The 12,714-nt window shown below is 31.5% G+C and overlaps 1 protein-coding gene across 1 annotated transcript in view; it reads left to right on the forward strand.

Moving 5' to 3' along the window:
* Nucleotides 1–8,720: 8,720 nt before the first annotated feature.
* The window catches only part of LOC111697120 (mucin-5AC), a gene marked incomplete at its 5' end in the record, with an annotated part of 32,375 nt that continues 28,381 nt past the window's right edge, over nucleotides 8,721–12,714 (forward strand). The window contains 2 exon segments of the mRNA XM_023467008.1: nucleotides 8,721–8,808; nucleotides 9,615–9,721. Of these exon segments, the coding sequence (XP_023322776.1) occupies nucleotides 8,721–8,808; nucleotides 9,615–9,721 (195 nt within the window).

A 12,714-nucleotide genomic window follows, 5' to 3' on the forward strand; every position in this document is an offset into this window, starting at 1 on the left:
CAAGTTCTATAAACCAACCAAATGAAAGTCTGGTTAAATATGGGTATATGAAGGTATATGAAGGATAGAATGGTGTTATACATAAAGAGAAGATGGTCCTACCAAAGTTTACTCAACAATTACACACACAACATACTATAGAGGGGGGAGGAGGAGTATGGAGGGGGAGGGGAAGGTGAAGAAAAGGAAATCGGGGTGGGAGATAAGGGACCAGGGACAGAAGGCTAGAAGGTAAGATAGGATGACGTAGTATTGGTGTGATGTGTTTGAGAAGGGTCTGTCTGTCTGTCTGTTCGATCATGATGATCAGGAACCCCTGGACTGATTTGCCTCAAATTTTTGATGGGAAAACGGGAGAGCCACGGGAATGTTCTTTGCTTAGTTTCGACATTCTAAGTTGAATGGTTCGGACTTTTACCGGTAAAATTGGCTAAAATCGTAATTTACGACCAAGTGCGGGTAAACATGGGGAGTTCTTATAAGTAACCTGGGCAACGCAGGGTTCCCAAATTAGTACATTTACAGTGGTAAACAGAAAACTGTTTAATGATTGTCGTCCTTGTTGACTAACATTTATAACATTTTTTTTTGATCATTATTGTAAACGTTCCGGGAAAATAAAAATAAAAATCGCAAATTAAAAAATCCCCTTTTCACAAAAAAAGAAGACAGAAGACAAAAATCATTCCGTTGTTTTCTTACAGTTGTCGGCGTTCATATCAATACAAGCTTTCTCTAACTACAAGTTTACTAGTGAACAAGGAGAAGCTTTCAATTGACAGCATCTCTTTTTTTAATGTTTATGGATATCATATGCCGTTTGAAAGCTTGGTAAGCATAACAAATTTAAATCTAAACTAGTATTCATTGTATTGATATATACAACGACCACTAGGACTATATATAAATATAAGATAATGAACTTGATGTATCAGAATGTATGTGGAATATGAAAATATGCTTAATTGTGCCCCTTGGCGTTAAATTCCAACTTGAAGGGGGGTATTTCTCCTTAAAGGGACTATCGATATAATTTAAAGAGATATTCTCCATACAAAGATGTCCGTTTCTCAATGGCACCCTAAAAGCATGAATTGTTTATCAATGTTTGTTTCTGAAAACTTATTATTTTCTATTGAGTGTTCTGTACAAAAGTGCATTTATACCACAGGACACTTTTTAGAAATCATAAGAACTAAACACTTTTTATATCTTCCATATGCCTTCCACATTTCTGATCAGATAAAGGTTTCAAGGGTACCGTTGTGAATCGGGCATTGTCATCTTTAGATAGAGGGTCACTTAAAATCAAGCTATCAGTCCCTTTAATATCTCTGCATGTGTCAAGTTGACTGATAAGTAAACCTGTCAAAATCGTTGATGAATTGCCAAAGCTGTGGATAATCAAGGATGTAATGCAAGGAAAGTTATTTCAGAGGTGTACGCATTTTTTGTACTGCAGTGTGCGGTCTTTGGAAGGAAAAGTAAACACAATACGGATGTCGAAGCCTGACATGGAATCCATTTTCGCAAAAATAATCTATGAAATATTCTGGTCATAGGAAACTGTTATGTGAATTTTTAAAATTATCAAAATTAAATGTTTTTATCCACCTTGGCTACTAGACGAACACTGATGCATCTATTCTTGTTTACAAATTCCGCCCAGAGAGAACTGGTTTGTATGTTCGCAGACTATACGCGACCGTAATAAACTTTTTTGCATTAGTACCTTGGAGTCGATCATAGACAGGAGACAATCTTGATTTTAAGTTTTATTAGTATTCCTTGCTTGTGTTCACTTTACATTGTACACTTCATGTATAAAATAAATGACCAAGGTTAAATAATTTACGTGCCTTTGCAAGAGCCAAATATTTTTATTTATGTTCACAATGAATTATGTCCTTTTATTTCAACACAATTTCGCTATTTTATATACAGGGTTACCCACACAGGATGAGACTCGACCCAAAACTAAAAAATATGACGATTTGAAGCTTGGTTTTTTGTTTTTGCATTCGATTGAGTATTTTCATGGTTTACTAAATGATTGAGCAGAGAAATAAGCTGGTAAACGGACAAAACAAATTCCGTACAGTCGTCTCTGAAGTCTCATCCTTTGATGGTAACCCTGTGTTGTCCGCTGGCGTAAAATTGTTTGGTAATTTATGTTTTTTAAGTGAATTTTCGAAAAGTTGAAATGAAAGTTTAAAAATCTACAATTTTCTCCGGAATTTCGAACTGCCGAAACCATTTCAAAATGCTAAACATTATTTTTTGCAAACTTATGTTTTTCGAACAAAAAACCTTGAACATAAATTACAACGATTTTGAACTAAGATTACCTTATTAATATAGGAAATATTTTCTCCTCCCCCCACCCGTAAACCTACAGGGTGCACCATATTAGTATAGCTGACCAAAGGCTGGACCAGATTGGATGAAACGTTTAAAGGAAACATAGGTTTACCAACTCGAAATTTGTTATCTTCAAGTTTTTAATTTCTTTTAAAATTTATTTTTTGAATTCCACGGGCAACGCCGGGCACCTTAGCTAATGTATTAAAAAATCAGAGTTTGAGGCAAGAAATCAGCTAATTTAATTAAGAGACATTAACGCAAACAAGAACAACATCGTATTAATAGGCTCGCAGCTATTATTCTACGCTTTAACAAGTTAGAGAGGTTTTATAGCATGCAATAATCAAATATGATAGATAGATAGATATATAGATGAATAGATAGATATAATAGATAGATAGATAGATATATATAATAGATAGATAGATTGCTATTAAAGGATAATTAAACTGTAAGCACATATAACCCTAATAGTCAGTAAATGAGCTTCTCCGTGAAATAGCGAACACATCGTGTTCAGTTATATGGTACATATGCCATGTAATATGTCAACTACCGAATACATCGTGTTCAGTTATATGATACATATCCCATGTAATACGTCAACTACCGAATAGTCCTTATAATAGTATAATAAGGAATTGAGTCTTTGCCACAAACTCTGAATATTCTAGAGGCATTTCAAGAACCACACAAAATGCACGTAGATTCCTTCCAATTGATTTAAATCAATTGCGTTTATCAGTCAAAAATCTAAAAATAGATATAGATAAGAGAACACGTCAAACTAAAGTAGAACAAGTCAAACTAAAGTAGAACTAACGTATAAGATGAACATCTTGTTGTTTTCAGTCAAAACCCTTTTTTTTTGGTGCATTATTGAGAAGAACAAAAATGTTCTGAATTTTCTAGTATGTAACCGAATACATTTTGTTTTCTCACACTGTGCATAAAATTAAAACTAGAGGAGCTACGAGGTCATAAAGTTGTACCAGTAGTGTTACATAAATTTGACATTCACCTTTTGTTTACATGTGAGAACGAATTCCTCGCCGCAAACGTTTCTTCTAACCCCTAAACCCTTCCAACCTGCTCATGTAAACCTTTTATATCTGGTTGCAAAGATATTAGGATTAAACAAGAACTTGAGGCGATTAATGAATTTTTATAATACATGAATAAACTCTGTAATTAAGTAAATCGTTGAGCACTTTTCAATAAAAATTTAGTTATTTTTATATGTTCTTCCAAAAAAGTATAATTTATGCAAAATAAAAGATGATTGTATATTGTATATGTACATTTATATATACTATGTATAAATATGTTTAAAGCTATTACTCAGCTAAACCTAATCTTTAGAAACCCTTGTCTGCCTAATCTTACAGCTTGCACGTCCTAACTATATATATGTAAATATAGTCAACTTCTTTTTATCTTGTTAATTAACGTGTCCTTGTAAACCTACAGGGTGCACCATATTAAAAGAGGGGAGGGGGATTTCAAAAAGGAAAAGAAGAAGTAAGAGATTAAAGCACATAAAAATTAAAAAGTTAAAAAAGTTATGAAATTTATGCATCAATTAGTAATTATAATAACAAAAATTTTGTAGCCCTGGGTATTGAGATTTGATGATGTAAAGTGTTTATTTATAGCTTTAGCCTTGAAAATAAGCAATAGAAAGTAATAAAAATAAATATCAAATTAAAGTGTGGAACCTGTAGACACCTGTTAGACTCCACTTATGATTTTACAATTCAGCAGTGCACACAATTTTTGTTTTATAACAGCACTTAAACATGTTAGATTGCATAAATGTCGTCTTTCTGTTCCAAAGTTGTATGGGTCTCACTTAACCTGAGAAATAAAGTAGATAAATAACTGCAAAATAATCCTTGCTAATTGACAGTATACAAAACCTTTAAAACTCTCTCCTGCGGAAGTTAGAGCTGGGCCTTAATATTAATAAAAAGTGATTTCTTAAAGAGACTGTAGAGTTAATTTCAACTGACTCTTTAATAAAAGAGTTAAATACACGATTCACAGAGGTACCCTTAAAGAGACTGTAGAGTTAATTTCAACTGACTCTTTAATTAAAGAGTTAAATACACGATTCACTGAGGTACCCTTAAAGCAATGAGGATAATATTGCCTGTTTTCTGTTTTTTGTTGTTGTTAATTTTCCATTATATTTTCTGCATTCATAAATACGCAATTCACTCATTCAATTCCTTACTGTTCTCTTTGACAAATGTTCTCAGAGTGCAGTGGTCAAATATTACGTTGGTAAATGATCGATAAAATTTTTATTTTTTGTTAAGTAAGAAAACTACATATATTAAAAATATTAACCCTTCCAACAAAAATATGAATATGCCCAACTCTATTTTCATTGTTGAGACCAAGCCTTTTGACCATGAAAGTTGTAGTAAAAGATGCTAACACATGAGAGACATAAGATGTATAAATGTAAAGTTGAAAAGAACCAGTGTACACTTGTATACTTGTCAATTCAATTTGTAGGAATACAATCAATTTCAATAAACATAAGAATCACAAAACCAACTAACCATTTAACAATTTAACCAATCATCTAACCAACCAATCAATTATTAAGCAACAAACTATCTAACCAACCGAACAACTAACCAATAATCCCAATAAAACTAACCAATCATTCCCCCCCCCCACCACTACAACTAACCTATCATCTAAGCATCCAACAATTTAACAATTTAACTCACCGACCCAATCGACCAACCTAAAAAGAAATCAACAGTCAACTATAAATTAACCAACAGAATTTCTACCAAACTTTGTAAACCAACCAAATATATACCAAACTCTATAAACCAACCAAATATCTACCAAACTCTATAAACCAACCAAATATCTACCAAACTCTATAAACTATCCAAATATCTACCAATTTCTATAAACCAACCAAATATCTACCAAACTCTATAAACCAACCAAATATCCACCAAACTCTATAAACCAACCAAATATCTACCAAACTCTATAAACCAACCCAATATATACCAAACTTTATAAACCAACCAAATATCTACAAAACTCTATAAACTAACCAAATATCTACCAAACTCTATAAACCAACCAAATATCTACCAAACTCTATAAACCAACCAAATATCTGCCAAACTCTATAAACCAACCAAATATCTACCAAGTTCTATAAACCAACCAAATATCTACCAAACTCTATAAACTAACCAAATGTCTACCAAACTCTATAAACCAACTAAATATCTACCAAGTTCTATAAACCATCCAAATATCTACCAAACTCTATGATTCAACCAAATATCTACCAAACTCTATGAACCAACCCAATATCTACCAAACTCTTTAAACCAACCAAATATCAACCAAACTCTATAAACCAACCTAATATCTACCAAGTTCTATAAACCAACCAAATATCTACCAAACTCTATAAACTAACCAAATGTCTACCAAACTCTATAAACCAACTAAATATCTACCAAGTTCTATAAACCAACCTCCCCTCCACCCCTCAACTCATTCTTGTTTACAAAAGAACCCTTTGATAAAATCTTTTTAAAGAAAACTTTATTTCAAATCTTTAATTCACGGATTTACAGTGTGATTATTATTAAGATGTTCAAAAACACATCAAGTTACTGTATAACGTAGCTGCAAATGTTCTTTCATTTATAGAGTGATATGTTTGATTCACAACGGTACCCTTTAAACCTTTATTTGAGTAACAACTAGGAAGATATCTTATTTTTTCTCTCTTAAAAGTGTTAAATTCTGAAAATTGCAGTAATTTTTTTTCATGCATGATTAGGCTATGATTATAAGGTACCGTTGTTAATCGGACAAACAAGCCATAGATCCTCCTGATATGTACTCTTTACCTTTCTTGTCCTATCTCTATAATATGTGATGTTCCCTCCCATCCTCTGACAATCTCCATCCTATCTTTCTCATCTGTCATCTTTTCTGAATTTTCCAGAATTTAATCACATCTTCACAAAAAAGTAAATAAAATTATAAATGGAATTCTGTGAGCCCAGTCCTTTTATGGTGTTCTAGAAGATGTATTCTGTTATAAAATTTGAAGACATATGAACAGGAATATTCTAAATTTAACCTTTTTACACCACATTTTGGATAGAATTATTACATAGTTTGAGTCACTTACATTTTTTTGCTCCTTGGATGGTATTTTTTTATTTTAAGGCATACTCAGATCACAAAAGATAAAACTGTATTCCCCATGTGAAAATTATATGAAAGGGACTATACCCACGTTATTTTAAGTGACGCTTCACTTAAAGATTCACGATTCACAAAGGTCCCATAAAACCCATCGTCCGAACAAAAATGGTAAAGATTTCACAATTTTCTGTCTTAAAAAATGACATTTTTCATTTTGGTTTTTCTATAAAAGTGATTTGTGGATTTTTCTGTTTGAAGAATTTAAACTCTTGAATTATATAAATATATTTTTTTTGAACTCAGTATGAAATTCTGATATAAAATATGCTATGTTATCTTAAAAATTGTTATACTAATGTTCCTTCAGAAATATAAAATTTGAATTGAATTAAATTGAATTTAATATTCTCTCTGGTCTGAAAATATAAATCTCTGATATAATATGTCCTCTCTTGATCGAAAATTGAAATCTCTGATATAATATGTCCTCTCTGGGTCGAAAATTGAAATCTCTGATATAATATGTTCTCTCTAGGTCGAAAATTGAAATCTCTGATATAATATGTCCTCTCTGGGTCGAAAATTGAAGTCTCTGATATAATATGTCCTCTCTAGGTCGAAAATTGAAATCTCTAATATAAGATTTCCTCTCTTGATTGAAGATTGAAATCTCTGATATAATATGTCCTCTCTGGGTCGAAGATTGAAATCTCTAATATAATATGTCCTCTCTGGGTCGAAGATTGAATTCTCTGATATAATATGTCCTTTGTGGGTCGAAGATTGAAATCTCTGATATAACATGTCCTCTCTGGGTCGAAGATTGAAATCTCTAATATAATATGTCCTCTCTGGGTTGAAGTTTGAATTCTCTGATATAATATGTCCTCTGTGGGTCGAAGTTTGAAATCTCTGATGTAATATGTCCTCTCTGGGTTGAAGATTGAAATCTCTTATATAATATATTCTCTCTGGTTTAAGAATGTATTCTTTATATATAATATATTATCCTCTTTGGTCTGAAGAATGAATTCTCTTATATAATATATCATCTCTGGTTTGAAAAATGAATTCTCTTATATAATATATCATCTCTGGATTGAAAAATGATTTCTCTGATATACTATATCATCTCTGGGTTGAAAAATAAATTCTCTGTTATAATATATCCTCTCTGTTCTGAAGATTGTATGCTCCTAGTTTATCTATTGACTGGAGACACGAACAGTGACTTGAAATAGTTCTAGGAGATCTTCAACCTTTCTTTTCAAACCTCTTAAACTAAACTCTTAAATAAACACGAAACCAACACCATTATCAAACAATTGAACACCTTTATTAAACTCATTCACACCATGTCCCTTTGTCCTTCCTGAAACAAAAGTTGTGTCCTTTTTCGTTTCTTTTATTATTTTAAATTTTTTGATAAAAAGGAATCGAGTCTTTGTCACAAAACTACATTGTCTGATCCCTATATCTTTGCAATCTGATGGTGTGGACCTTTGATATTTCAAACTTATAATTTCTTATCTAATAGAATTCATTGTTTAAAATATCTAAGGTCTACGACATGTTGCAATGACTCAATTCCTTTGAAGAAAAATAAACGGTGCTCCAAAAAAATACGGTTTTCCAAAAAATTTCCCCCGCTCCTCTTATAATATCCTTGTTCAGTTCCTTTCTTTATATCCCGGTCCTCTCTTTATATCCCTGACTAGTTTTTACCCTTCCTTAGATGATAAGTAAATTCCTTTGACCATATTCTGAACAGCGTCAAGTTTACAAATGATCTATCAGGGAGGATGAAAGGGGGGGATAGAAAATTAATAAAGAAACTGACTAGTATACTCAAACTTAAAGAAATTGATATTTTGTCACAAACTTTAGTTTTTTCAATTGTTAAAAAATTGAGTAGAGTAATATTTTTGACAAAACTTAATGTCGATTGTTTTAAATTTATTGCCCGCGGTTATGGACGTTTTCTATCTTTTTTTGGGGAGGATTTTTATCTATGATATTATTAAATGAAAAAAGAAACTTTTCAAAAATTATTCTGCTGTCTAGATGAGAAAAGAGTTGTCTTAAGAAGAAACATTTTTGCAAATAAAAGTTCGGTTAAAACAAGTTCTAAATAGATCTAATTGTAGGATCATCTACAGATACATGCGAGTGGAGCGAGTGGTCCAGTTGGTCTCTCTGCAGTATCAGTTGTGGAGAAGGAGGAGAAAGAAAAAGGTAAAAAATGTAAAAAATTCATCAATTTTTTCTTTTCTTTGTTTTACAACTTTTATGAAAACTAAGAATTAGACAATTACTTATTTTCCATCGCGAATGTTTGTTAACATGACGAACGATTTAAGATTATAAATATAAGATTTGAAACGTTTTCTATTTTTGCAATATCTCCCATTAAGAGAACTGTTGCTCTGTGTTCAAGTGACCATCCATTTAAAAAGGGGTTTGCCAAGATCACAACGGTTCCTTTTAATCTTTAATCTGATCAATAATGTTTGAGATATCGTCGTTTTTCTTCCTTGATTTAAAATCTATTTTAGATATGGTTATCTTATGCATTCTTGATCGGTGAAAGCTGTTAAACAGAAGGTTTCTTGAGTTTACAACAGCAATTCCTTCAAGTTTTTCTGAATCAAAAAGTGATTATATTTCTGTGAATTTCTCTAAAGTTTAAAAATTAAACTTATGTAAGGATCGAATTAATTAAATTTAAACTGCCAAAATTTGAATCAGCTATTCACATTCTTCCTTAATCTTTAACTTTAAATCGGTGGATCAAATTTGAATCGACGATTGTAGTTTAGTGGCATAGCTCAAATCTATTAAATCAGAGTCCGAATTTAATGAATATGAGCCGCGATTTAAATTTAAGCCGCGGTTCAAATTTTGTTGGTTCCTCTTAAAATTGTATTAAATTTTTCAAGATTTAAGCTGGCGCTCAATTGAAACCGGTTTTTGGGAGATTTTAGATGCAGCTTAAATTCATTAAATTCGAATATTGGTATTTTCATTATATTTTGTTGAAGGTATAGAGTAGTGTCCAGGAAGGAGAAAGATGGAGGTGCTTGCTCCGGAGATTCAACAGAGGTTCAACCTTGTCCTTTATACTCCTGTCCTCCGTTCAGAGCCAGAGGTAAACAGATTAAGTTAAACCTGTTCAATCAGTTTTAGAGGTAAGCAGATTAAATTAAACCGATTCAATTAGATCCAGAGCCAATTCTAGGGGTCTGTGTGGTCTTACTCTTAGCTTCATTGTGTGGAGAAAGGAGATGCAATGATATTCAATATCATTACCCAATTTAGCAAGAGTTAGAGGGCCAATAAATTGTGAAAAATATTCTAAAATTATATCATCTGAAAAAATAAAATATTAGCTATTTGACAAATGCTTTTACAAGCTATCCCCCCCCCTCCCCCGCAGGACCCACATTTAGAAATGGTCTTAAGTAGGCTATATTTAATCTATGATAGAACAGCTCATCTTTTGTCCGCGTTCTTCTTTTAGATATTTACAAATTTTACCTTAAACAATTCTACAATTTACATAAGTCGTCGTCGTATATATCAATACCATGAAGATAACTTTCAATTATTAATTTTTTATTACCACCACGGTTTCAAATAGCATTGATAAACATAAACATGGAACTAAAGAGAAGATGCCAATTAACAGTTTCTCTTTCTTTACTTTTAAACTTTAATGTAAAAAAATCTGTTAGAAATCAAAACATAATTTGAAAAGTCGTCTTTATTGTATTTATATTAACGTTGACCACTGTACTATAATTCCCATCATCAAGAACTAATTGTCTTTTGTTTTCTATGGCTATATTTGTATAACTTGTGACCAACTATTTTTTTAATTAGAACGAAAACTATATTTGTCAAATGACAAATTTTGGCAGTTGTCCCTTTAAACCCACTACTTTTCTGAGCTAACCCTTTATTCAGAGAATCAGTGTATTTTTGGTAAAATTGTTGATGTAAATAACTTAAAGTATAATGTTAACTAAGAATGCAATAAAAACAATACAATTTGTTTTATTGGATTTTATACTCCCTTATACTTCCCTTTTATAACCTTCAAATCAACCGTCAGACCTTCCCATACCTTCTTAAAATCAACTTTCAAACCTTACCATCCTAGTTTCCTTAAATCTTCCCATAGTGTTTTTTATATCTTCTCTCCAACCTTCCAAGCTTCTTTACGTTAAACCTTCCCATCTTAGGTTCCTTAAACCTTCCCATATCTTTTGTTTAAATCAACTTTCAAACCTCCTCATCCTATTGTTTCCTTAAACCTTCCTATCTTTTCTTTAAATCTTCTCTGAAACCTTCCCATCTTCTTTTCTTTAAAACCTTCCCATTTCTTTGCTTCTAACCCTCAGAAATACGCATACTTTTAACCATCCAATCTTCTTTACTTTAAACCTTTCAATGTTCTTTACTTTAAACCTTCCAATCTTCTTTACTTTAAACCTTCCAATCTTCTTTACCTTAAACCTTCCAATCTTCTTTACATTAAACCTTCCAATGTTCTTTACTTTAAACCTTCCGATCTTCTTTACTTTAAACCTTCCAATCTTCTTTAGCTTAAACCTTCCAATCTTCTTTACATTAAACCTTCCAATGTTCTTTACTTTAAACCTTCCAATGTTCTTTACTTTAAACCTTCCAATCTTCTTTACGTTAAACCTTCCAATATTCTTTACTTTAACCTCCCAATCTTCTTTACATTAAACCTTCCAATCTTCTTTACATTAAACTTTACAATCTTCTTTACTTTAACCTTCCAATAATCTTTACATCAAGCCTTCAAATATTCTTTACTTTAACCTTCCAATCTTCTTTACATTAAACCTTCCAGTCTTCTTTACATTAAACCTTCCAATCTTCTTTACATTAAACCTTCCAATCTTCTTTACATTAAACTTTCCAATCTTCTTTACTTTAACCTTCCAATCTTCTTCACATTAAGCCTTTAAATATTCTTTACATTAAAGCTTCAAATATTCGTTACTTTAACCTTCCAACCTTCTTTACTTTAACCTTCCAATCTTCTTTACGTTAAACTTTCCAATCTTCTTTACTTTAACCTTCCAATCTTCTTTACATTAAAGCTTCAAATATTCTTTACTTTAACCTTCCAATCTTCTTTACATTAAACCTTCCTATGTTCTTTACATTAAACCTTCCAATCTTCTTTACTTTAAACTTTCCAATCTTCTTTTCTTTAAACCTTCAAATATTCTTTATATTAAACCTACCAATCTTCTTTACTTTAAACCTTCAAATATTCTTTACATTAAACCTTCCAATCTTCTTTACTTTAAACCTTCAAATATTCTTTACATTAAACCTTCAAATATTCTTTACTTTAAACCTTCCAATCTTCTTTACTTTAAACCTTCCAATCTTCTTTACATTAAACCTTCCAATGTTCTTTACTTTAAACTTTCCAATCTTCTTTATATTAAACCTTCCAATATTCTTTACTTTAAACCTTCCAATCTTCTTTACATTACACCTTCCAATGTTCTTTACATTAAACCTTCCGATTTTCTTTAATTTAAACCTTCCAATCTTCTTTACATTAAACCTTTGAATTTTCTTTACATTAAACCTTCAAATATTCTTTACTTTAAACCTTCCAATCTTCTTTACATTAAACCTTTGAATTTTCTTTACATTAAACCTTCCAATCTTCTTTACATTACATCTTCCAATCTTCTTTACTTTAACCTTCCAATCTTCTTTACATTAAACCTTCCAATCTTCTTTACTTTAACCTTCTAATCTTCTTTACATTAAACCTTCCAATCTTCTTTACATTAAACCTTCCAATCTTCTTTACATTAAACCTTCCAATCTTCTTCACATTAAACCTTCCAATCTTATTTACATTAAACTTTCCAATCTTCTTTACATTAAACCTTCCAATCTTTTTTACATTAAACCTTCCAATCTTCATAGAAACTTACTCACGTGTGAATGCTTAAGAAGTTGCCTTGCCTACTTGAAATACTCAATGCAGCCCCCTCCCCCCTTCCCCTTCCCTCTCCACTCCCCATTTCCCACCCACTCCCATATTTTGCTTTGTAATAAAAATTTAACACCCCCTTCACC

Source organism: Eurytemora carolleeae, unplaced genomic scaffold (genome assembly GCF_000591075.1).
Source record: "Eurytemora carolleeae unplaced genomic scaffold, Eaff_2.0 scaffold201, whole genome shotgun sequence".
In the NCBI taxonomy this organism is placed as follows: Eukaryota; Metazoa; Arthropoda; class Copepoda; order Calanoida; family Temoridae; genus Eurytemora; species Eurytemora carolleeae.